At 44.6% G+C, this 27,374-nt stretch overlaps 1 protein-coding gene across 2 annotated transcripts in view; it reads left to right on the top strand.

The window, feature by feature from the left end:
- The window catches only part of Ildr2 (immunoglobulin like domain containing receptor 2), a 64,602-nt gene that overhangs the window by 19,699 nt on the left and 17,529 nt on the right, over window positions 1-27,374 (top strand). Inside the window, exons 3-6 of one of the 2 annotated variants that reach the window (XM_050158349.1) lie at window positions 514-633; window positions 18,710-18,766; window positions 21,661-21,807; window positions 22,793-22,969. In XM_050158349.1, coding sequence (XP_050014306.1) covers window positions 514-633; window positions 18,710-18,766; window positions 21,661-21,807; window positions 22,793-22,969 — 501 coding nt within the window. The remainder of the gene's footprint in view (window positions 1-513; window positions 634-18,709; window positions 18,767-21,660; window positions 21,808-22,792; window positions 22,970-27,374) is intronic. The other variant, XM_050158350.1, reaches the window with a different exon arrangement.

Raw genomic sequence — 27,374 nt, forward strand, 5'->3', positions numbered from 1 at the left:
TTTTTTTTTTTGCCCCAGACCGAAGGGAAGTCCTCTTTCGGTTCCTCAAGGATCTGAAGGGATGGATGCATACAAGCCACAGAGCCAGGTAGATGAATAGATCCCACCCTCTCTCCAGTTCCCTAAAGCTTGAGATCAGAAAAGTTTCGTGACCTATTCGATCATTAAATGATTTGAAGAAATCAATTTATTTCTAGGAACCCAAAATTATTTGGGAACTTACCCAGTTCTTAGGCTCCACTGTAGGCCTGGCTCAAAGCCGTCAGCTCCTCCCGCAAGTGGGGCTAGAACCAGATCTATTTGTGGCTGTACTCTAATTCTCTTGCCTTACAGATGCTAGTTTGTATTATTTTGTTGGAAATAAAGTGAGCGTTTTCCAGCCACTATGCAAGCAAAGAAACAGAACCGTGTAAATGTCCCAGCAGGGCGCTCCTGTCCCAGACCCCTTGGTTCAGTGCCTTTCTTCGGGGCGGACGGGGTTTCAGGAGCGGGTCCTCCTTTCTGTGATCACAGATGCGGATCTGCAGATCGGAAAGCTCATGTGGGGAGACAGCGGACTCTATTACTGCATCATCACCACCCCGGATGACCTGGAAGGAAAAAATGAGGACTCTGTGGAGCTGCTGGTGTTGGGTAAGTGAGAACCAGGGACGACCTTTCCACCTTAGGCTGCTTGCATTGTGCTTCTTTCCTCCAGACTGCACACGCGGTCTTGATCTTTTCTGCACAGACAGCCCTGTTGCAGGGTCGTCTCTTTCTGAGTGGTGGCTGTATCTATCGTGTCTTGCTTCTGGAAGGCTCTGACTCTTTGGAGCACTGTCAGAAATGTTTCTCGTTTCCTCAGTGCCCCTTACTTTTTACTTTCACCTTTAACCTTGATTTACCTTATCTTCTTTCCTTTTTATGTGATAATTAGTTGTTAAAGAAAATGCTAGAGACCTTCAAAGTGTGGTAGAAACAGAAAGAGAGATAAGAACCCATTGGTGGGTGTGCAAGCTCTTCTGGAGACCCCAGGAGTCTCGACCCACCCAGCTGTCTCTCCTTAAGATACTCAGGAGGCAAGATGGCTGCACAAAGGAGAGTCTGGTGATAGAATGCGTCCCACGAGAAAGAGCTATTTCGAAGTGTGCTGATTTAACTGGAAGGGGAAGCATCTGAGTTATTTTCAAGCAAACACATCTCATCCTTATTAATATTCACTGTTTCATAACTGGGAACTCCTTACTTTGGCTACTTTTCCTCTTGTGGACTGGAAGGATGTTAGTGCAAAATGATCTTGAAAACAGAGGGCCTATTTTTTGTTTTATAAATGTTGGTTAAATAAAACAAACAAACTAACTAAAAAACTTAGATTAAACCAACACAGAAAACAAGAAAAAGAAAAGCCTCGTCTAAATTGTAGCAGGAAAAAGCGATGAAGTACCCTTTAATCCATGATTCAGAAGACGTTGCTTTTCTCTTGTTGTAGCCTCTAAAAGTTAGCTGACACTAATTTGTGGGAACGTGCAAGAGCTCCTTGTTTGAAGGAAAAATGAAGTTTAAGACTGATTTTTACCCACTGTGAGAAACTCAATACCCCAGGATAAAGTAGCATTTTCTATTTAGAATTTTTAGTGGGTTTTTTTTTTATTTGTCATGACTTTGACAAAGCAATTGTTCTCATGTCTTCGTCTTACAAACGTTTACAAAAGGAACCGAGGTAGCATCCGTTTTCCTTGTTAGAAGGTTGGCTTAAATTTAGTCCTCAGGGCCAGCATGCAAACTGTAACTGCTGTGGCTTGTAGGGAAACAGAAATTAAAGGAACAAAAGGCTTATTGGCAATGCCAAAACCATGGTAAGGTAAGATGAGATATCTAAGAGATAAATTTTGCCTACTCTCAGGACTCTAATAGTCAAATTTTCAGGAACAAGAAGTCTGTGTGAGCCTGCAGTTAGATAATTGTGAGCACAGTGGTTTGACCGAGGCAGCCATCTGCACGGCAGTAACTGTGTGTGCAGGGAAAGGAGGCCAGCTTTAAAAAAAAAAAGGAAAGAAAAAACCACTCTAGATAATTTAGTCCCACCTGAGAAGATGTAGAGGAAATGAATGAAGGGCATGCTAGAATACATCGCAGACATACCTCTGGATCAAATCCAGGTTAACTGTGGCCTGAGGATGCCTTCCTTGGGGCCCAAAGGGTTCAGCACATGGTGAGTGAAAGGAAGGCTTGGATAAAAATGGTCACCAGTGATGGCAGAAGAGATGAGGAGCAGAAACTAGCATTGCTCTGAGATTAACCGTGACTGACAACGAGGGACACCGTCACCAGAGCTCTGCATGAAATCAGGGCCTCAACACCCAGGCACCGGAGCGACACCTGTTCTGTGCCACCCTGATTAGAAATGTCCAAAATGTGATCGTTTTGCCGTGGCAATACTACTTGTGTTAACTAAAGGAACTGGTTTCCATCGGTGACATTTTTGAATGCTTTAAAGGACTAAATGCAAATTTCTGAGTTTTTATCTTTGGCACCCTTTTATAAAATTTTTCAAAATACTGTCACATAAAAAAAAAAAGTAGAGTAGTTTGGTTGTTATATTCTACAGGGCACTTTGTTTGACAGTCTTTTCTTCTGGGAGACCAGGAAAGCAACCTGATTTCTGGGTTCTCTGTCAAAGAATGGAGTCGCCTGGGAAGATTTCTGGGGTTCACAGTTTGCTAATTACAACACCATGAACTAATGCTTATTGAATTTTCTGTGAGCAATGGCTAGAAAATTCATGCTAGTAAAAGGAAGGACTTAAAGACCAAGGGACTTGTTTTCAAATATTTGGAGTGAAGTTGTGTACAAGAGGCATTGGAAACAGAGTCTGCGTGCCCGGCGGGTGGTTCACTGGAGGAAGGGGAGCAGAGCAGGGTTTGATATGGAGACTGCCAAAGCACAGACGAAAGGTGTGAGACTCTGAACCAGAACAGGAAAGGAAGACACCCTAGCAGCTGTTCTGAGATCAAAGCCATCGACCTTGGTGAAGACTGCTGTGAGAGAGCTGAGCCAAACAGGATTTCCAACTAGGTGTGGGGGGGGGGGACCCAGTCACCCATTAACTAAGAAAGCGGACACGGGAGGAAACGCCAGCATAGAAGCAGACGGATGAGTCTAGTTTGGGACATGCAGAATTTAAGATGCTTGTGGGACACCAGTGGAGCTCCAGGGGCTCTATTTCATTGGGACATTTTTCCTAGATGGAAACCAATTCCTTTAAGTAAGCAAAGTAAATGGCATTTTACCCAAAACTGTCCATGGCTGATCGTTTGCTGACAATTGTAAGCGTCAGTCTGGAAGTCAGAGGAAAGTGAAGACAGGAGACGGAGGGTTTAAGAATCATGACCAACAGACAGGCAGAACCACGTGAGAGTAGATGAATCACCCCAGCTATTGCTATAAAATGAACGAGGCTAAGAATAGAACCCTTTGGCGGGGTGCTTTAGTTTCACCTCATGAGAGTGGTAACACTGATACTATATGTATACTTTTCTCCAGTTCCTCACAAAACTGCGAGTTCCTTAGTGGCGCCGAATGAGGACCAATACCTCTCCATGTCTGTATCTGCCCTGCCGAGGAGGGCTCCACCATACAGAGGCTCTAAACTGACAAAGGGCAGCCTCTATAGCTAGTTCTCACTTCGTGTCTCTTAAATGTTACTGAATACTGCATGTGTCTTTGTTGACTTGACATAGATACCTACAGTCTTGAGCGAGTTGATATGGTTTGATTTTGGTTGATGATGAAGATTTGGTCACAATCTTCATCTACGTATTTCATCAGTTGTTAGTATTAGATCTAGAGACTATAGTTGAAAACACTGGTTCTGGTGAACTTAAGGAAAAAAAAGTATTGCAAGATATCAAAATTAAAAGGAAAGTTAAAGGATATACCTTTTTAGGAAAGGATTTATTAGCTTCTATACCAATATCCCCCTAAACACAGCGACTATTCCACTCAAAAGTTTATTTCTACATTTGTTGCAGTGAGTTGAACAGTTCTGTCCAAGTGGTGGCTTATGGTTCTAGGCTTCTCTTTTATTTGGCTCTGCTGTGTCAGAGACTTTTGCTCCCAGGTAAAGGGAGAATAGGGATAGCGGATGAAAATGAGAAGGGATAAGTGAATGAACGGTCATCTGGGGCTCTTTCGGATCTAGATCTGTGTAGTGACACAGAGCGCTTCTTGAGTCATTTGTAAATGCCCTGGAAGAAAATGACAGTGGCTAGCATGGCAGTTACTCTTGGCACTGGCAGAGATGCCCGGGGGCTTCTGAGTTTATCTTGCAGAAATTGTTGAAAAGTATCTTTAGGGCTCCCTTGGTAGAAAAACAAAAACCAAGCAAACAGACTTAAACGTTATTTTCCATTCTTGTATTTTCCCAACAAAACATTAGCCTTAAGAGAGTAAGCCCAGTTGGCCCAGTTAGATCAGCTGTGCACTGCTTAGCACAGGGAGATCAGCACTTCTTGGGGATAGTCCACCAGTATGCATAGAATGAACACACGAATACCTCCTCCCACCTCCCCTCCCCCAGCCAAGTAGCTATCAGCTGAAGTGATGGTGGCCCTGTGTACACATAATGTACCTGTACACCAAAGCTAACTCACAGTGCTTGCCTGGAATACTTGTATGGGTAGAAAAGTGGGACTTAGTCTCCTCGTTTTCCAAATGAAAGAAATCAGTGTCCTGCTTTTATGACTGCACACTAGTTTCTAGAAAGTGTCAAGGATTAGACCCCATTGTTGTGATCCCTAGCTTTCTCTGCTTTCACAATACCACAAATCCTATGTGTACTGAGACACTGTAGATGAAGCTATCTGCTAAGAAGTGTGGCTGCTGCTCGGGGCCGTAGGTGGTGACTTCTACTTGCCCTGGGCTTGCCTCCTTCATTCTCCACATTTCTTCCTTAAACTCTCTGTAACCATTGGCCTAGGCCCCTCCTTCAAAGGCACAGTTGCTCTGGTCTAGATCGAATACCTCCCCACTGAGTATGACTCACCCCTCTCTCCACCCCATCTGAACCTCCATCAGTGGCTACGGATGCTTCGTTCAGAGGTTTCAGAAATATCCAAAGATGTGTGATTCGTGGCAACAAAGGACAACCACTGCTTCGGCATTAAACAGGAAAACTATCCCAAACACCCTTTGCTGTCTTTTTGATGATTCAGAAGGTAAAGTCATTCTGAAGTTGGAAAGGCACACAGTGTTTTGGTGCTTTGAGATGACAGTGACAGATACCTTGGGTGGGTGACGGTAGGGCTGTACCAGCAGACAGTCACAGAAGATGGGGGTGTCTAGAAATAAGTCACCTGAGGTTAGACATCGGTCTGGGATCGGTGGCAAGGATTGGCTGTTTACGACCTGGAACCGTGCCACTGTTTGGCTAGGAATAAAGTTCCCTGGGGCAGCTCCAGCTGGCAGAAAAAGGACGTCACCATTTCAGAAAGGCTCATGCAGGGAAGTTATTATTTTAAAATCTAAAAGCAGCTTGCCTTGTTCTTACTTCTTTCTATGTACAGTATAAGGGCCTGACCTTTTCTTTCTGATGTCCCTTGCGGTAGCTTGTTGTTTAAAGGACTTTAATTTTAAAAGGGGGACAGAGCCTCAGAGGAAATGAGGCTGAGTGAACCCTCCTGCCTCCAACCAGGCATTAGAATAAGAGGACATGACCAAAGGGTGCTTAGGTTCAAGCTAAGGGAGACATTTCTAATGGTAAATAACAGGGTTTTTTTTTTTCAAATTATTATAATGAAATTATGGGTGGTTTGGAGAAATCACAGAAACTCCTTCTCTGATGAGCTTTAACACAGAGAACAGGTTCAGTCCAGGTTGCCTAGAAACAAGGATAAACAAGATGGCATTCCAGAGGCTTTCAATGATTTTTTTCACTCCTTTTCAAAGACCCTGGATTTCAAAATTAATTCTCTATAGAAGACGATTCCTCAAATACCATTTGCTTTAATACTGTTTCTGTGTCAGAAAAAATAATTATGCTTATTGATCATACTTCAAACCAAACAGTAAAGTACAGAAGAAGGAATTATCCCTGAAAAGCCCATTCTTTTGAGCCGTCATGTTTTCCACAATTATTTTGATTGCGAGGGATGGAGGCTCCAACTGACTTAGCTCTATCTTTTGGTTTAGGTAACAAGTAAAGCCCAGGGAGAGGGGTATTCCCAGCTTCAGTCAATGAGATCTGGTGATAGATCAGTGTGTCCACAAACTGGTCTTTCCTTGGCTCCTCCTGCTCTGCTCAGCTTCATTTTCAGGCGGGCTCTCTTCCCGTGAAGCAAAGAGGACCTGGACAAGCCCTGCTTCTGTCTACCTCAGGAGGACAGAGCTCTCTGCAGAGGTCCTGCAAAAGCCCCGTTGTTGAAGGGACAGACGTAGTCAACCCCCATTGGGGGCTGCAGAGGGAGAGAGAAGCAGCTTCCTAAAGGAAACTAGGCAGTTGTTTCCAAATGAAGACGAAAGGGATGCCAGGCAGGCAAAAACACACACTGCTAACATTTTGTGGAATTCATCATCAGTTTCTGCTTCTTTACGGGCCAAATGCAGTGCTAACTGCGGAGGCCAGAAATAGGTGCGCTCCGCTCTCAGCAGGTCCTCATGAGTAGGCCCTAATTTGGGACTGATTCCTTCCCGTAAATACAATGCTGCAGAATTACCTTTGTTTTCCTGTCATGTTCCTGTTTTTTTCTTCCATCTCCTCCTGTGACTTACCCGAGAGTACAGCATATATTACCTAGACATGAAGGAATGGGCGGGCATGGATTTCCTTTTTTAATGCAAGCTATTCATAGTCCTATGTCTGGTATAAATAAATGTCTCTGTTCACTGGTATTTTAAAAAGCCATTAAGAAATGAATAAGTAATCAATGAAAATTTGGGAGGGGACATCTCCTATGAGGTGACTCCAGGGATATTTAATGGGAGTATTTCCTGAGACGGTGCAGGGATGTTCTGGCTCCCATCCCTGCTAGCACCCACCCCTGCATTCCTGCAGTTCCAGTCTGAATCCTGTCCCACATCCCAGTGATTTTAGTTCAGGCTGTTCAGAAAGGCTACTTGTTGCCAAGACTCCCCATCCCCCTTCTCTCTCTCTTTGCCAGCCGCAGCCTGGTGCTGCGAACCGGGGAGATTTGCCTATTAGAAGGGCCTCAGCTCCCAGAGTTCCCATAGCAACAGCCTCCTTGGAGGTCTTTGTTGCCTGCTAAAACTTTGATCTCAGAGAGTGGCTGCTGCTGTTTCTCTCTGGAAGATTTACAAACAGAGGAAGAAGGGCAAAAGAATTGGGGAAGAAAAAAGTTTACTCCTGGCAGAGGGGGGAGGAAAAAAGAATTACAAAGCCACACTCTGGCCATGCGTCTGAAGAGAACCTTTGGAACATCTTTGGGTCTGGGCTGTGCCCACATTTCATTTACAGACTTGGCCTTGTTTCAGTGTGTTGGACTCACCCTTAGTAAGGTTGGGAACATTCTACTTCAGCACACACATGCACCTTCAGGATTCTAGAGGGGCTGAGACAACCCCACGAATTCCCAAGAACAGAGGGAGAGAAGACGAGGAGTGGGTTTTTGTAGGCATTGCCCTCATGTCTCTCCTCCAACCTCTGGCCGACTCTGCCTTAAGCTTACTTAGATATTTCTGTTGTCTTTGTTTTTATAAAGAATGAGAAAATGTATTGAAAGGATAGAGGAGAGAGAAGAGGCAGAGGAGTTACTCAGGCACCAAGCGGAGTCTAACTCCCCTTAGCGACTGTAGCTAAGAGAAGACTATGATTCCTCCAAAGATACGGGGCCAAGCCTTTCATGCCCTGCAAGAGTTTCTCTCAGCTTCAAGAATTCATTGCATAATCCCAGTCTTGCTCATTGATAAGCACCACAGAGTGGATAAGTATTGCTTCAATTATGATTTCTGTTTAAATTATGATTAAAAAAATGTAATGAGTATTTTTAGCTGTATTGGGATCCCACACAATGAAGATACAAAATACATAAATAGCCATCTTGTCCCTGTTAAAAGTTTGTGTCTTTTGTGAAGATAAAAGTTACAGTTTGGCAGGGAGGGAAGAACAATGTAAGAGAGGATTAAAGCTGTGCTTGGATAGTAAACGTCTAGGCCACTGACGCTCAGCCAAGGGTGCTTTGCCCCCCAGGAGACATTTGGGTGTCTGTGAGTGTGGCAAGCAGAGTGTGGAGAGGCTGGGGAAGCTTTGGAACCTCCTATAACACAGACCAAGTCACTAACACTCACACTCTCATCTGTACTCTAAGTGCCAGTGGGGGAGGGGGTCAATGTCTCTTGGGTACAGGACATGGTCCCAGTGAACAGCAGAGGCTTTGGGGTCAGACAGCTCTCGGTGTGCTAACATGAACTGTTTTCCAATCTGTAGAAGTAGGAGATGGGTCATAAAAGTTACCCTGGAGTGTAGTGGCATCTCATTTGTGTTTTAATAAATAAATCTTGCCTGAAGATCAGAGAGCCTTACAGAGGGGGGCAGCAGTGACACACATCTTTAATCCCAGTAGCTACACTAGTTGCCACAGAAACACAGTGGTGCACACCTTTAATCCCAGTCCTAGAGAGGATTATAAAATGGGAGGAGACCGCTCTCAGTCTCATTCTGAGATTCCTAGCAGTAGGATCTCCATTTTCAGACTGAGATGGAGGTAAGAGCCAGTGGCTGGCTGCTTTGCTTTTCGGGTCTTCAAGTTGAACCCCAATTTCTCTCTCTCTTTTCATTTGTATTTTAATAAATAAAACTTGCCTGGAGATCAGAAAATAATACATCCCCACTGGTCAGCCTTACTGACCAGGTAGTGGTAACACACACCTTTAATCCCAGTAGCCACCCTAGTTGCCTTAGAAACTGGGCAGTACATGCCTTTAATCCCAGCCTAGAGAGGATTACAAGACTGGAGGAGAAAGCTCTCAAACACAGTCTCATTCTGAGATTCCTGGAGGCAGGATTGACATTTTTGGACTAAGGTCAAGGTAAGAGCCAGTGGCTGGTTCTTCAGGTTGAACCCCGATTTCTCTCTCTTGAGTTTTTATTGACAGTTCTTCACCAAAGACCTATTGTTAAGATTAAGAACTCAGCAGATCTTACTTTCTTCCCTCCCCTTGCCGGTCTCCATAGGTCCCCCATCCGTATCTGAGAGAACCCTCTTTGGGGAAATCTATGTTGAGAACTCCCGCTAAACAGTTGGTTTTTCTTAAGCCCAGCCTGTTAGAGATTTAATGGTCCCCTTGCGAACTGACCCATGAAGAACAGACTCACATTTTCTCAGTAACATCTGAGTCGTTGAAATTGTCATGATGGTAGACTTGGGGCAGTCTGACCCAGGACTCTTTTGCCTTCGGGCTGCCTCATTTTGGTTACTATTTGGAAAGCCTTTTTGTCCGAGAGGATGGCTCTTAGCTAACTGTAAAGATTCGATTGTAGAGCTTATCCAGTGATGCCTAGTGACATCTGGAGAAGACCTATGACTTGGATTAGGATCTATCTAGTGGGCCTAGGATAGCAGTGGCAAAATTTATAATCTAAACTAGGGAAGGCTTAAGAGTGAAGGGCGAGAAGAAATGTCAAAGCAACGTATGGCAAGTCCAGGCGCAAACACTGGTGTTTTCCAGGAGAGCTGGTAATGGTGGTCACCCATCTCAAGAGTCTTCTGTGGTTTGAACAAAACAGAATCCTGTCTGCTTGCCTTAGCCAGCCCAGGTCTTACTGCTCGCTGGCATTTCATTTATGAGGACTTAGGGATGTATGTCTCCCTTCATCTACGTTAATCAAGCATTGCGGCCCAGCGAAAGCACGGTGCTTTCACAGAACGATAGCTGGTTGGAAAATATATCCTAAGATTTCTGACCTGTCACAGCTTTTCATCGCCCCGCGTCGTTTAAGAAAACAAATGAGGCCTGGCAGGCACTCTTCACGGGTCCCCAGTCCCTCAGCCACCGGGGCCAAGGCTGGAGCTGAGCCCCACCTCCCCTCCCTCCTCATAGGCAGCCCAGCTCACTATTTTTGCCTCACTTGTTGCTCATCCCTGTGGGAGGAACGGGCCCTTCAATTAGCGTGCATTCCTGACCACCGCGGTTGCCGTGGTTACCCGGGGTGGCTCTGGAGCAGCTGGGTCAACCTGCGCGCTCCCTTTGTGGTCTGCGGAGCCCGGAGCCCAGAGCTCGCCAGCGTGGGGGCGGAGATGCGGGGGCCCGCGCTGGAGTGGGTGGTACTGGGAAATCGGCTCAGCCCGGGGAGGAAAGAATGGCAGTCCCTCAAAAAGCGGTCAGGAGGCAGTTCCTTTTTCTTCAAAGCCAGCTGCCGCTATTCAAGCGTGCAGGTTTGGTTCAGGCGAGGACTGCGCCACTGATTTTGTTGAATTGGCTTCCCAGAGAGGGCTCTGGGAAAGGGTCCTGATGGAAGCCCCTTTATACTAAGAGAGGGCCGGCCACCAAAGAAAGGGCAGGAACTCTGGCCTTGCATAACCTCTTAAACTGGGCCTCTCTGTGACCTCGGGGTCAACCCCGACCCCTCTATTCCCCCACTCTCCCACCCCCACCAGGGAAAGTAGTGGTCCCTGAATATGTCTTTGTGCTCGTCTGTTTACAGCCCAAGTAAGTGTTTAAAAAAAAACTAGTCCCCCCAAACTCAATTTCCTCCTTCAGCGGCACTGCACGCTCCCCATCAATTTTAAGTCAGCCCAGTTCTCTTGTGCGTTTCACCTCAGACCAAGTCAAGCATGTTCTATTACTAATGTTATTTTCCATCCATTCACTCTCGCGGGGTGGGAGGTTGGCTCGCTACAGCACTTTGCACAGGCTAAGTACCTTTGCAATCATTTTTATTATTGTTTATTAGTTTGCAGCAGTGGTGAATGCCTTTTAATTAGATCACACTGTGTTATGATGTATCCAGTAATCATTTTCTGGTTGACGCTGTAAGAGGTTGCTGGGATTTTTCAGCAATCTCCAATATATTCTACATTCAAAAATCATACTTTCATTATGTAAGTAGAGGAATTTCAGAAGCACAGGGGCTTCACAGACATTCGGTTCAAATTCTGGGAGACTAAGAAGCACTTAGTATATATTTTTACAATGAGGACAAGCCAAAACTGCTGCTCTGTGACATCATGGGGATGAGGGGCACAGGTGGAGTTAAGTATTCTATTCTTAGCTTGATTTTCAGGCAGATGCATTACTTTCTTCCAGATTCTTAACCTCTCTGGTTTTTTGAAAACACCAGGCAGGGGTTATGGTCTGGACTAACTTCTGTGGCTCATTTTTAGCAATAAAATATGACTTAAGATGTGTAAATAGAAGAAGTCAATGTCTTTGGCCAACCTTGCAGTGCACTGCCAAAAATCTGGAAGCATTTATTATCAGTTAATTGCAAATGATCCAATAGTAGTCATTTTATAGAGAGAATTTGCTGTCCGAATTATTCTCCTCTGAGTCTGTAATTTAAAGTGAACTAAAATATAAAAGACACAAAAAGAAAAAAATAAACACATGAGATGCTTAAATACATAGTTTATAAGTATATGTAAAGGGAAGGGAGGCTCTATCCACACTTGTGACAGATAGTCATAAACTATATTTATTGGAAGCATGGTTGCCATGGGAATATAGAATAAAATCAGGCATGTGTGTGCCCCTGGGAAATTTCCAATATATTTGGTATTTTAAATAGCCATAGAGACAACCCTTACAGCATAGCCATAGAAACATCCTTACACATTCATCCAGGGGCCAGAGAAAGGCATCTGCCCGTCCTCGGAGATGTAAGAAAGCAGCATTTTGGAGGATTTGGAGCAGAGAGCACAGAGGGTGGATCCAGCACAACCCTGATGGTGGATGCAGAGCATCTAAGGAAAGCTTGGAAGCAGATGAAGCCGAGATTGCATTAAACAGAAGGGGGAAGCAGGGAGTTGCGAGGAACTGGGAAGGCTTTTGCCGTCGTCCTAAAGAGAAGGAGGTTCACGCACACCGTGGATTGGCACACCTGAGAGTGTCCCGGGCATCGTAAAGATGCGAAAAGTGCTGTTATCCCTCCCTTACATGAGTTTCTCAACACCCTGTCTTTGCCCATTATCGTCAAGGAGCCCGATTTGGTTTCTGAAAACAAGGTTGTATGAAATCCAGGACTTTGCCTCCTTTACACTTTGAAGGCTTGGACTATGAGAACTTGAATGGAAGTAGAAAGGGCATAGACAAAAGCAGTCTCTTGGGGGTAAAATTTATATTTAGATTGCATCTCCATAATGAATTCTTTGAAAACACACTATCATGGTTTATTTTCATTGGTGTGGAGTGGGACGGTGCTTCCAGGCTCTTAGATGGCAAGATGTTCTATTGCCCAAAGTATGTTCTTGGCATTGAACACTGACTCCGGGATGCTAAATGTTTTGCTGTACACTGAAAAGTGCAGCGTGGATGAATTGGCAACTGAACAGTTCCTTCATCCTTCCTATAAGAACCTACGGGATTGGGGAGAAGGGACTGCAATGAGCAACCCACCGGAAGCCTAGCTAGAAGCCCAGCCTAGTAAACTGTGGGGATTTGCTATTGGAAAGCCTCAACGAATCTGATGGGTGGATAGAGGACCTGTCTGCCGAGATGCCAAGCTTGGAGCATGGACCCTGTTCTAAAGGGGCTTCCAGCCATTTAAAGGAGGTGTGTGTAAGGGAATCACTGAGAGATGAATGTTCTGTTGAAGGTGTGTGCGGTGTTCCTGGGGAGCTTGGAGGAGGAAAGAGCTTCTTGTAGCAGCCACCCAGGCCTCTGTAAGAACATATTTTTGGAGTCCTGTAGACTGAGTAGTAAGTACTTGACAAGAGCAGTTCAAACACTTGTTTTGCGAAAGAAAGCAATGAACTTCTACCTTGCGGGCCCCGGCTACCAAGAAAAGAAATGATCACTTTGGGAGAAATGCCACTAGAAAATGAACTATGACACATATGAAGACAAAGCTATGAAATGGAGAAGCAGAAGATGTGGCAAGGACTGCATCTCTGGCTAATGCCCCGTGACCAGGATGGATCCTGATACCCAAAAGGCAAAGGAGACGGCTACTAGGTTGAAACACTTGTGAGCAAGCACAATGACCTAGAATCTCTGTAAATGCCTGCTGAACAGACTGCCTGCAATCCCAGCGTAGAAGGCAGAGGGAGAGGACACCAGAGGAACCTGGCTAGCTAGCTGAGTCAAGTCAGTGAGCTCTTGGCTCAAGTGAGAAACCCTGCCACAAAAAATAAGGTAGACAGCAATTGAATAAGACACCTGATATCAACCTCAGGCCTCCATGTGTATGTACGCACATGCACAGATACCACACACTGCATGCCCGAGCACATCTGAACATGAACATATGCATGCACATCACACATACATACAGGTAAAGAGGTTGAGAAAAACAGCCATAGCAGGTAGATCGTCCTTTGCGATTAGTACGTTTTATGACAAAGAAGCAAGTGACTAAATTGGAGTCTTCTGTTGGTGTTCGAGCTGCATGGGTGTGGCTAAGATGACCCTCATGAGCGACTGTGTTTTGTTGCTGCTTCTGTCTCCACTGGACAAAACATATACATCTTTGTCCGAGTGAATGAATGAGTGGATGCGTGAGCTGGAGACGTTTTGAAGTGAGCTGGTTTTCCAGGACTATGTACAAACACCCCAACCAGGGATAACTTGAAAGTGGCTGTGTGGGGGAACAGCTGGATTTGACAATTAGGAGGTAAGAGGTGCAAACTGTGCATTCATAGTGCATGTTTCTACTCTGAGCATTCAGCCCAAGGAACGCGTGTAGCTGTGGAGTATAGACCAGCATGTGGCGAAGCTGGTGCTTGTATGTGTGAACGCACACGCTTTTAGTGGGCTTGATGCATTTGGCTTATTCATGTGGAAATTTCCTTAAAGCAATGGATTTTGCAAGCTGTGCAGAAAACTGAGTGCTTACATGAAAACTGTATTTTCTCCTGATAGCTAGAGCTTTGATTTGAAAAGAGTAAATATGGCCCTCTATCCACAGGGTCTGCTTCCTGTCTTTCCCTCAGACAGTAAAGTGACTTGTAATTACCTCTCTTAAGCTGCATCCTGGAAGAATAACAGTGATTCGCCGGCACGGTAAAGCGCGGCTGAAACCCAGGGTGTATTTACTGCTATTGTTTCCATACGCTAAGATCAGACCTTCACTGGGTGCAACAGAAGAGAAGAAATGATAGCGCGTTTCTAACTGACAGCAGCATTTCTTAGGAATTGTTAGGGAAGGAGCTGGAAGCAAAAATGGTTTTCAGAAATATAAAGATCGCAGTATAAACTCAATTTTTAAAATGCTTTTCGCTCCAATAAAATCAGAGTCATGGTGCAGAAGTCAGAGAGCTCTGTGGTCCCGTGCTGCTGATAGAGTGGTGTTATCTGTTATCCCCAAACTCTTTACTGCGTCTTGAATTCTAAGGACATTTAATTTTGCCCACTTTACTGCAAGACTCTCTCACCCACGCCTCCCTGGGCTAACTCTACTCAAGTGCATTATGGGAACTGGAAACATCAGCTATTGACTGTTGCTTCAGGGAAAGCGAGAAACTTGATGTCGGTCTTCCTGTTGGAGTATCAGAGGTTGTGAATTTCTTATAATGCATATCCCTGGTACTTTCCCTCTTTAGTTTATGGTTTCAGTTACAGAAATGAAGAGGTCTAGAGTGCAGAACACAGGTTTCTTTGATGTTCTCCTGGGGTGCTCATTATGGTTCCCCAGAAGTAAGAAAGGCTAAGGAAGCAGTCTGTAGCACTGTTGTTTTGAAATCTGAAGTGCAGAGCTGTCATTCTGCATGTGGAAGCAGTGTTAGAACACTGTCAAGGTAACCCAAAACAGCCTCCGGGGAAGCCCAGCTTTTTCTCTGTGTGTGTGTACCTTTGGAGGTTACAAACTCATGATCCCAGGCTTCTGTACAGCCCACAGACATACTTTGTTTTGCTTATCCACTAGTTTAAAAATACATGAATTTTGTCTTAATGTTTTAAAATTAGATTCTCTCACTATCAAATCTGGGGGCTAGTGAACCTGCATAGAGGATCACCCGATGTATCCCATCGGGCAACAGTTGGCTAGAGCTGAATGGCAGTGGGCTCCTAAAGACACTGCCATTTGTCACCCCCACAATGTTCTCGGTTGTCTCACACATAGCCAGCTATGCTCACTTGCATCTCCAGCTTGTTCCTATGGACAATTGGGTTTGAATTCCATTCACTGAGTGTCAGATTTGAGAACTGAATATGGTGACCATATCATTAATTGTCCAAGTGAGGATATTTTGCGAGCAAAATCCAGTACCTATTAATAATTACATTAAAGCCACGGGCAGAAATCCATACTGTCTCAGAGAGAAATCAAGGTGTATGTACACTGTTATGTCCTAGTCCTTTCATCTACTCTGAGAACACTGACACCAGGACAGGGAGTGATTTGCAAAGCATCCCTGACCACTTGGACTCCTGTTCCGGTGTTTTTCTGACATAGCAGGTGGGATAAGTAGGAGAAGCAAATCCTCTTTAGCTATGTGGATGTCCTATCGTTAATAGCTCTCATAGCCAGGTGTGGTGACACACATTTGGAATCTAATCTCTCAAAAGCCAGAGGCAGGGGGATTGCAAGTTGCATGCCAGGCTGGGCTACGTAGCAAGACTCTCTCAAGAAATCACAATAAATACATAAATAAATAGCTAAAATTATATGTACACATATATGTAGCCATATATCTATCATCTATAAATCATATAACTAATACCATAAGACAGCCTACAAATGGGTAGCTTGTATAAAGAGTAAATTTATATCATGATTCTAATCAGTTATGTGGCCCACAGCACACCTGGAGATGCTTTAAACACTGGTAGACTCGAGATCTGCAGAATAAACATAAACATAGTTTCTCATTTAACTAGATACGCGTGTGCATGCACACATACACACACACACACATACAGCAATTGTCTGGGGATGAAAACACAACAAAAATCTGATTATCACTAAACATCTGATAACTGTTTCGTTAACCTTGTATAGTTCTCATATAATTGCCCATTATATGGTAATGAATACTAAATATGTGTGAAAGAGATGTCTAAGATTTGAATTTCTTAAATCCTTGACCATCTGTTAATTCCCTTGTTGGGTTTCCAAGGCATATTTTTAGAGAACATTCCGGATGAGACCAGTGTGTGCTTTTAATCACGTGCTCAGATTTTGGTCCCAAACTCCATCTCATCTCTTACCTAGGGAGTTGTGTAAGCCTTAGGGGCAGGCACTTTTTAGTGTTTTGTGAAGGCATGAGCCAGAGTCTAGCATGAGAAGTCTCTTTCAGGACACCTTTCTTAATGCCTGCTTGGCTCTCCTTCCAAGAGACCTGGCAAACCTCAGAGCCATCTTCTGATGCCAGCTGTGCAAAGATGGAGGTTCAATAAGAGAACCCTCCTTGTCAAGGCTTGCTGCAGCTAAGCTGGCCTAACGCAGTGAAAGTATCCCTTTGGGATATACATGTAGCCTTCCAAATGTAGACCTGTCTCCCTTGCAGGAGCCTTGGCCAGGAGGATGCACATTACGATGGTATCCTCCTGCCGCTGTGGAAGGTCAAGGGAACAGAGCAAGCAAAGACAGCTTTCTCTCTACTCACTAGTGGCTTTCCTCGGCTGCTGTGTCCTACCCTAGTGTCCCAGAGGTACCTTTCCCCCATTGGCCCTTGCCAAAGCTGCTTTTTGGTGGACTTCCTTATAGAAGAAGGAACCAATGACTTCTAGACTCAAAATGTTAACCACATATTTTGTTTTCCACACTTGATCTTAGCCAGAAAGCTGAGAAGCAATATAATTGTTTCCCATGGAGCAAAATCCACGTGCACACGTTTGTTTTTGTATGGAAATATGACTGTGGATGGGTGGGTGGAAAGGTATAGTGTGCAGCTTGTGTATGTGTATGCTGCGGAATAATTCTCTTGTACACTGTAAAGATTTGTCATCATATTGGCTTAATAAAATGATGATTGACCAGTAGCCAGGCAGGGAATATAGGCAGATCAACCAGACTAAGAGACCTCTGGGAAGAGGAAAGGCAGAGACATAGTGGCCAGCAGATGCAGAGGAATCAAGATGAGATGGCCACACTTAGAAAAGGTACCAAGCAACGTGGTTAAACATAGACAAGAATTATGGGTCAATTTAAGTTGTAAGAGCCAGTTAATAATAAGCCTGTGCTAAAAGCCAAAAAAATGCAATTAATATAAGACTCTGTGTGTTTCTTTGGGATTGAATGGCTGCAGGACTGGGTGGAACAGAAACTTCCATCTACGTGTGTTTGTGTGTGTGTTCAATCTGGACTAATGATATTTCCAAATATACTTTTTGTTGCTTCTAGTTAAATGAGAAGATTCATTTGTATTTACCATTTAGAGTTCAAGGCTACCAATGTTTTAAACATCTCTAGATGTGTTGTGGTCTAAGGCATTAATTAGATTCATAATAGAAAGTCATCGTGGGTATAAACTACAACCCTGTGGACCCGTAGAAGTATGGTGTTCAACAGCTACATGTAGTCATGAGCCCTAAAAATGACAATATGTCATGGATACTGATGTAAGTGAAAAAAATAAATATATTAGGTTAATTGTTTGTGTTTGTTTGTACGTTCTTAATGTTATTGCTAGAAAAGCTGAAATCACCCATGTTGTTAGCATTAAACTGCCATTGAACAGTGCTGTTCTAGAGACGCTTGCCATGCACCAAGATGAAGGATTCAGTTGTTTGCCTAAATGTACCCCAGTGACCTTTTATCATCCCAAGTCAGAGACAAAGGAAGTTTGCTAATGAGGTGGAAATAGGTAGAGTAGCTTCTGTAATGCAGGTGAGCCTCCTCCCTCACATCTTCCAGTATCGTATTTCCTGTACAGCTCTTTGCTTCCCAGAGCCCCTGAGAAGCACCTGCTCTGACACCAGCTTTGAAGCTTCTCCGCACTGTCACACAGAAGGCACTTGGGTACATGCAACGCCAGCTGTGGGTGCCATATGGAAAACCCATACCATATACATATGTACAGAGTGTTTCTGAAGCCAGAAGGAGTGTAGAGGAGTGTGGAACCAGTCTAGCGTTATCTCTTCATTGCCTTTGAATATTTTAATCATTGAAGTATCTTTAAGCCATAAATAGAACCATGAAGCTAGTTAATTCTAAGTTAAAACCGAATGTGTACTTTTGTTTTTATATGGACATGGGACTGTGTACGGATTGTATGAAAATGTAGATGGAGTGTTTAGATACAGATGGGTTTGACTTTCCACTGAAGTGTGTGGAGAAGGCTGTGCTCGTGCACAGAGATGGAGTGTGTCAGCCTGCTTCTGCAGGGTTTCTCGTATGGAGGCAGAGATGTCCTCTTTCTATACACGGTCCAGAGATGAGGAAAGCTTCCTTTGCTGCCTCCTCCTAGGCTATCTGCACTCTTCCTTTGGATGCCTGCCAGAAACGCTCAACATAGTCATTCGCTTTGTCCGAGCCCAGCCTTGATGCAGCTCTCCAGCCACACAGCACACAGAGCAATGGCGCTATGAGGTCGTGGCACTGGTGGGTGCCAGGAATTGGGCTGCATTTTCTTTGGAGTAACCTCTTTCCTTCTTATGTTCCTTCTACTTCTTCTAGGCAGGACAGGGCTGCTTGCTGATCTCTTGCCCAGTTTTGCTGTGGAGATTATGCCAGGTATTCAATCATTTAACCCTTTGTTTGCTGTTACTCCATCTGTCTGCTTCCGCACTAGTCACTAATATTGCTTGTTTGATTTGGGGGCGGGGTACATTTGTCTGCATAATGTTTGTAGTCTTTTTCCAGGATGAAGTAAGCCCCTTGGATAAGCCCTTTGTGTGTCTTCTGTTCCTAGGCCCTAAAAGAATAATGGGAATAAGGATAAGTGGAGATGGGGACCCAGACCCTCGGTGTCAGGCATGCAGTATCATTGGTCATGTTGAGGCCCATCTCAGTATTTCACCCTTACCCAGACAGTTCCGTGTCCTTGAGTATTGTTTATTTGTACTCCTTACTTCCTAAATCATATGCTTACCCATTCACGAGGGTGTTATCACATTACATTCCAGCGCCTTTTGTAACATTACCAAAAAACCTTTTTTTATACTTAGGAAAGACATGTCCTCTTCCTTCCTGCCAAAGCATGCATTCACAGACCTGTATTGCTTGTATATTTAGACACAGAAAATCCCTAAGCATCCATGGACCATATGTCAAGATCACCTTCCCCAAATATATATATATATATATATATACATTTATTTTTCATGTAGCTTCAGGTGAAGGTACCAGTGTACGAACCAGTCTGGTGCTGCACTGTAGCTTGAAATTGAAGGAGGTTCAAGGAGAAATAAAAATGAACTATAGAAAGGTTCATACCCATAGAAGGGATAGCAAGAAGTATGATTAGCCTTGATTTTTACCACATCTTTAAAGTCTTCGTGATAGCAACAGAGAGATATAAAATATCCCTGATCACTGGGTTTGGCTTGATTGAAATTTTGAGAAACGTCCAGAGCCTCACTAATTGTTTCCTATGAACTCGTCCAGTCCTTAACCTTTAGCCGGCCAACCAAACTCGACTTTTTCCTTGTTGATGCCCTCAAGGACACAGGGAGACAGTCTCCTTGTAACCACCCTGATCAAAAGTGCCTTCAATTTGTAATCATTTATTTATTTACATAGATAAAAATGTCACAAGTAATGTTTCAAAGTAAAAATTGTATCTCCCAAGTCCACGAAAGAGTTTCTGTATTTTCTATACAGCCCTGTCCACCTCGAGTTCCTTCCCTTTGACTTCCAAGAACACGTTCACAGATTTATTTATTTTTGCCGGTTTAGTTATTGAGATGTAGGCACGGCTCATCTGGTACTTGCTCTGAGTCTCAGGCTAACCTTCAGTTCGTAGCAGTCTTGTCTTTGGTCTTCCAAGTGCTGGGATTACCAGCGTGCTCTACCAAACCCGGCTCAGATAACATTCTTTTGTTTCTCAAGTGTAACTGGCTTGTCTTTTATCCTTCCATTCCCTATACTACTGCTTCTATGCCCTATAGTTGGCTCACATCACCTCAGAGAACCCCCATCTTCTTAAGTTATGTTACTTATAATGCCCCACCTAAAGCCTCATGCTGTCTATTATCCTCAGCAAGAATCTTCTCCGCACAGTTCAAGTCAGAGACAAAGTGGAAGAGAGGTTGGCCTGGACTTGAATGTATTGCAGATGGATACATGGGGGGGGGGGGGATTCAGAAAACAGGAGATGTTTGTTTTTTCTCTGAGGGAGTGATGTTCCAACCAAAGGTCAAATGATTTGATTACTGTCATAAAGCTTTTTACATGTAAAAGTCGCATTCTCAAGTTCCCAAATTAAAAATTAATTTAATAAAAGTCATAGTTAATAACCAAACTTTAAGAAAATCATTGTGTGCTGAAGCTTATTATAAAGGGATTTTGAGTGGATGGCTTCCAATTATTTTGGTCCTTTAGCTTTTTAAAGAAAAGCATGGGTCACACCAGTCTGTCCAGGGCTCCGGGGACAAGGTGGACTCTTCCCAAGCCAAATAGCTTAACGTTAAGACAAGCCACCTGAGAGTCACAGTCACCTTTATGCAAGCCAGATGCAATTTACTTCCTTTTACATCTTTTAGATGAGTAAATTAAGGACAATTCATGGTCAGCCTCAGACAAAGCTATGAAAATTATAGAAGTTGACAAACACATTAGCTAAGCTCATTTCAGCCTTGCCATTCATCAGTGGCCTGAACCACTTAATTCTTAGGTATACTGGCTGGCACGGTCAGGTCATCTTGAATATGATCAAACCAAACCCCTGCATTGGGCATAGGGGCTGTGTCTTCTCTATCTTAAAATATGCCTCTTTTTTCCCCTCACTGTGTATAGATATTGAGGTTTAAGCAAGAGTTTTGGATCTTTGCCCTGGTGCTAATGGCAGGAAAGATGCCCCAGGGAAGCAGATTAATACACACTTAGCCCAGGCCCCATAAAGATGATCTCCACAGGCCATGGAGGCACATTTCCTCCCTGTCCCCTCAAGATTTAGATTTGCAGATTTTGTTTGCTTGTTTGAGGTCTCATGTCTAGTGCAGGCTGCTTTGATCTTTCTGTCTCACTCAGCCTTCGGAGTCCTGGAACTGTAGGCATGGACCGCCACATAAGGCAAGAACTCAGCTTATAAACAAGATACTTCATTATGAAGGATAAGCATTTACAGACTCCACCAGTTAGGAACCCAGCACACAAGACCCCACCCCCAGCTTTTGTTCTACCTTTATTCTGATTCTCCAGTCAGGAGCTCCAAAGTCCCCAGTCACAGGGCTGGCTGGCTACTCAGTGTACCTCAAGAGACACAGGTTACCCGACTCTCTTTTCTCTGTGCCCTAGCATTTGTCACCCCGAGTTCTTCGTGAGTCTGGGGCCCCTCCCACCTGGCCAGTTGTCCTTTCTACCCCAGGTCCTTCCCACTCACCTCTTTTGCAGGGAGACGCCCATCCGTGTCTGCCGTGCCCTGAAGGGGGGCTACCTCGAGTAGATTTCTTTGTACATCCTTCCAGAGTGGGTGTTCGTCGGCCTGGTGATCCTGGGGATCTTCCTCTTCTTCGTGCTGGTGGGGATCTGCTGGTGCCAGTGCTGCCCGCACAGCTGCTGCTGCTATGTCCGCTGCCCGTGCTGCCCCGATTCCTGCTGCTGCCCCCAGGCCTGTGAGTAGGGAGTTGTGGGGGGGGGGGGGAGATGTGGGATGAGCAAAAGAAATGTCACCTCTCCATCTGAGTGCCACGTGCCTTGAGTTCTTCCTCTACCCCTTACCTCTGGGTTCAGGGAAGACCGTCCCTGCTCCTCTCCTCCCCTCCATGCACATCTGCATGCACATCTGTTGGTCCACACCTGTCATGCATTCCTAATGCTCATGACACTGTAGATTAAAGGAAGGGCAGGATCAGAATGGTGATGCTGTGGAGCATTCAGAAAACCTGCACTGGGTCATCCTCCTAGATGCAGAGAGCATCCGTCCTTTATAAGTGAGGTGTAAAAACTGTGACTTTTGGGCACCGTCCAGCACACACCCATACACTTTATATACTCATATGATGAAAATGGCCACAATAGGGACCAGTTCTCATTTGGGGATTGACAGGTTTAGCTTATTAGCCAAAGCCATGAAGGCATTGAGTTTGACATCCCAACCCTAAACTGAATACATCTTGAAAGAGAGAGGTACACTCCATCTTTGAGATCTTTAGGAATGAAACGGTGTTGGAAGGAACTGGATTACTGGCTTTGCTTTAGAAAACACAGACAGGAGCCGTGTGCATACACTGTGTTTGCTTTGCTCCTCCAAGAAGCATCCCTGGAGGACCCTTTGCTAGACCCCTCTGGAGGGACCATGGGAGCTTATAGACAGGGTAGTTCCAACTGGGGATACTGCCATGACAGCTCCTGGATCCACTTCAGGGTTGCTCGGTTGCCAGAGTCTAACCACTGTAGTTCCTCACATTGCTGCCCTTTTCATGGAGCCAGAGGAATCCAGGGAGGAGTGGTATTGGTGACTCTAGTGAACTAGTTCAGTCTTGGAGGAATGAATACCTTTGTCTAGGCGCTCCCTTCGGAGAACGGACCCTCAGGGATTCGGGGTGTGAGGGTTGTGGAGGGTGGGACTACATAATCTCTCTTCATCTCCCTCCGCAGTGTATGAAGCAGGGAAAGCTGCCAAAGCCGGGTACCCTCCCTCTGTCTCCGGTGTCCCAGGCCCCTACTCCATCCCCTCTGTCCCTTTGGGAGGAGCCCCCTCTTCTGGCATGCTGATGGACAAGCCGCATCCACCTCCCCTGGCACCAAGTGACTCCACTGGAGGAAGCCACAGTGGTAAATGTAGTCCCAGACTGCCCCACCCCCTGCTTGACTTGGGCCCCTCCCTCATTCCTTGCTCATAGGCACAGTCAGCTCTTCAGTGATGTAGCTTTGGGAATCAGTGATCTTCTTTCTAAATATGGGACCCTTCCAGCTGAGACAGGTGTCTTTAGGAGCTCAAATCAGGCTTTCTGAGGGCTACAGGACACTCTGACCCCTGCTTTCTATTTTAATGTTTTTAGTAACTAAAACTCTAACGGGAAGGAGTTTGCTACTTAAAACTATGGTCATGTGGTTAAACAGTAATCTCATCCCCCACCCTTAGTTCAGGACTGTACAAAGCACTGTGAGGGACAGCGGGCTGTAGAATATGGCTTCTCAAAGGAAGCCAAAGGACCTTTATTAGGGCAATGAGATGCTGAAGAAGATGGTACTTAAAGTCCAAAGATGAAGAGGCTGGAGTTATTGCTGTCTTCATGGAGGACATGATAGCTGAACTGGTCCAGGAAGGATGAGGAAGATTCAGGAAAACTGTGAGACTGTTGACTGTCTCAGAACAGGAAGGTCGGTAGGATAGTCAGATTCCAAAGCACAGATGTGACCACACCAGTGTCCTGCTTTTTGGGCTGCCTGGAAGAAGACAGAAGGGTTCGTTGGGCGTTAGAGAGGACCTTGATACCTCTCCTAAAGAGCTGGGGCTTAGTGGAGCAAACAAGTGAGAGCCGCTGTAGGCAGATGGCTGAGCGGAGAGATGGCAGGTGTAAAGGGGGGGGGGGAGCTGACGGGCAGAGAACCAAGCCCTAGACTACAATGTGCAGGTATGGTATATGAGCATCTGGCTTATACTGGAGACAGCGGGAGTCGAAATGCCAAATCTGAGATGTCAAGAAATAAAGCCAAGGAAGACTGCAGAATGAGCCCATCATCAAGAGAGCCTCCCACGTTGCCCAGTGCTACAGATCATAGGCAGACCTTAGATGACTGGCAGAGAGGGCTGATTAGAGGGGCAATCAGCTAATTTGTGCTGAGAGTGGAGGCCAACGGGCAAAGTAGGGTAGAGAGGTAGAGATCTGTGGAGATACAGCTTTCCCAGAGACATTCGAACAGGATTGCAAGCTGTGGAAGTTAAGATTGTATGCGCCGCTGATTTAAGTGACTTCGATCTGGAGGCGTGGGAGGTGAGACAGGGTAGCCAGCCCATGTAATGAACCCCCAATACCTGGCTGTGGCAGAAGTGGAGATCCTCAATGAGTAATTGGTATTTGTGTTTGTCTCTTCCCTGGGACTATTAGTAGAATTCTGACGTCTAAGGCTGAGAATGAGTCACAAACTGAGAAGAAAAAGCTAATGATTAAGGATGTGTAGGGAAAGCAAGAGATAAAGACAGCATAGTCCATTTCCCTGGAGGAAGGAGTGGGGGGAAAAAAAACCAAAACAGGTAGAACTTTATACATGCTTTTAATTGCTATTTTCTCTCTTCACCCCATGTCTTTTTTCTGTCTGGCCAGAACTCCTTCACCTTACTCTCTATTTAGTGAATAAGCACAATAAAATAAGTCTTATTAATAAACTACTGAGTATTTAATTATCTTCCCCCCCCCCGTTTTGAGTAGGGGCCCAGGGGCTCATTGGATAGCCCTGGCTAGTCTGGAACTTTCTATGTAGATCAGGCTGGCCTTAATCTTCTTCATTCCTGCTTGTTGTGGTTTTAATCACTTGACCCCATCATATCAACCAAACTGCAATTAGAAGCAGAGAAATGAATTGACAAGAATCCCAAGGCATGGCAGTGGCTGGCTGGGCTGCTCACACTGCAGTGGATCCGTGCACGAGCCAGTTCTTCTGCCTTTTGTGCTGTCTCTTTAGCACAGGCTTTGTCTCTGCTGGGTGGCCCCCCTTGATGACAGCAGTCCTTCTGAGCATTAGATATTTGGGGAGACAGAAGGGGGGCTTCATCTTTGTGTGGCTTTTCCCAAAGTGAGAAAATGTCTCCCGGGAGCTTCCCTTTTTCTAGAAAGCCCCTTTCCAGCACTTTCATCTGAAAAAAAAAAAAAAAGATTATGTCACACACCCATTCCTAAACCAGATGGGCTAGAGCTCACGAAGACCCAGCTCTCAGGCCCAGACAACTGTTTTCCTTGAAGTGAGCAAAGTCAGAGTCCAATTTTTAGCCAGGAAATAGAGGAAAGATGGCAACCAGTGTTGACCATAGTTGGTCAGAAACGATGTGATCATGCCATGTGTGTCTTGTGGCACCAGACAAAGTTCTTGATACTTCCCTCGAGCACATTCCTAGACACATGGGCAGCATTATTGATGATGGTTGGCTAATTTTCATTTAATGAAGATAGATTGGGCCAATGTAGATTATTCTTTAAAGAATACAAAAAATGTTAATAAATGCTGATTTATAAAAATATGAATTTCGTCTTTTTATACCTGAATGCTGCTTCAATACATGTTAGGGTAATCATCCAGCCACAGTAATTTTTGAGTTGTATTTGTATGCAACACTTTTTTGAGCATAAGTTAGGAAAGGCATCTGTGATGAGATATTTAGAAAAGAGCCCTTTAGTTACACATGGGAGAGGATGAGGGGTGCCCTGATTCCTTTTCCTCGTTTACAGCGGCTACTCAAGCCCTTCTCTGTTACCACGACTGTGGATTTCAGGTTCTCTGCTGGATATCCACACTTGGTCTGTTTCCATAGCACAGTTCTACCCTTCTGTCTTAGTGACTTTCACTCACGGTCAGGCCTCTCTCATGGAAATGCAGCCATTTGTAGAGCCCCCAACCCCGATGTTGCTTCCCACTTCTCTGCTCCTTGCAGCCACACTTCTTGGAAGTTCTTTTACCACTCAGTGTCTCCTTTACTTCCTCTTATCAACTCAGCTAATTTTTAAATGCTCCTGTCAAGCTGCCTGATTGCTAAATCCGATGTTGCATTGCAATCCTCAGCCTGCCTTGACCTCCCTAAAATGCTGGCCACCCCTGACCCAATTATCCTTCTGTCCTGCACTGTGCTGCTTTCTGACTGTGTGCATCTGACTGGTGTTTGTGTCCTGCTTTTTCTATGGTCCACCTCTCGGAAATGCTATCTACTGGTGTTCTTGCCTGGTCTGTGGCCCTCTCTCCAGCAAATCCTGTCTATTCCCATGGCTTCAGTCATCATCCATATGCTAAACATTCCCAGTCACGATTTTTTCCTGACTTCTCTTCTGCTGCTAAATCCCATATATCCTGAATATGCTGTTCTGTATATCTATTTCTGAATGTCTCCAGCTGGATGTCTTACAGGCATTTAACCTTAGCCTCTAGGAACTCAGTCTACTGTTTCCGCTTCGAAGTCTATATAGCTTATTTTAGTGGGTAGCATCATTGCCTGCCTGGCGACTCCAATCAGAAGCAGGAATTCCACTCGTATTCCTTGTTCTTCACTTCTCTTCTCATTTGGTACCAAGGCCTTTAGATTTATACTTTAACCTCAAATTGTTTTTATTTCCCTCCATCTCTACTGTAACTATCTTGGTCTTGGTTATATGACCTCCTACTTTGCACAGTGAAACCGGCTTCAACCCCTCCTGTTGCCTTGCTCTGGTCCATTTTATCTCAGTATCCCTGCACTCCATTCATCCTTCTGGCAGAAGAAGTGAGTAGACAAGTAGGCTTTTGAAATGTCATTTTAAAATTAATAGAGATGTGTGCCTATATATATGCCTACTGTACACAGAATATGCAAATTTTAAGAAGTACTTCTCCCACAATTGGACTGCTGTCACCCTGGGGGTGGAATCTGGCAGCTGTTCCGTCATCCATAAACAGCCTTACTGAGCTCATTAAGACAGGGCAGGAAGAACAAGCCTCTATCCATGGAAGCACACCTTGGAGACTGCCTGTGCAGGTTTCCTAAGTCACATTTGGGCTATATATGGCAAAATTGGTTGAAAAGTCATCCAACCATAATTGGGTCAAAATAGCAACTTAAATTCTTCAGTAATAATAAGGTTTTTTTGATTATAGTTTGTCATCACTGGGAGTTTTCTAATGTTCTGTCTCTGGTAAAGCTGAAATTAGAAGACTAGTAAGAGAGGGCCTGAACCAAAGGGCTTGGGCCAGGCTGGACTGGAAAGCAGAATAAATCACCAGTGACCCTGAGGTGAAACATCACCTGGGAAAGTCATTTTCTAAATACGCTACACATTGGACAATAGTCTAGTACATTTCTTGCTAAAATATCACCAAACTCCAAAGAGTTCTCTTGCCTTTAGATTATATATAAAAACCAACCCAATACCATTCCATGTGGGGTTTTTGGTTGGTTGATTTGGGGGCATGTTAAATATATATATAAATATATATAAATGTATATATATGTATATATACATATACATGTAATGCATGTATATATAGATATATTATA

This window comes from Alexandromys fortis, unplaced genomic scaffold (genome assembly GCF_014885135.2).
Source record: "Alexandromys fortis isolate MF-2015 unplaced genomic scaffold, M_Fortis_MF-2015_v1.1 scaffold_97, whole genome shotgun sequence".
Classification (NCBI taxonomy): Eukaryota; Metazoa; Chordata; class Mammalia; order Rodentia; family Cricetidae; genus Alexandromys; species Alexandromys fortis.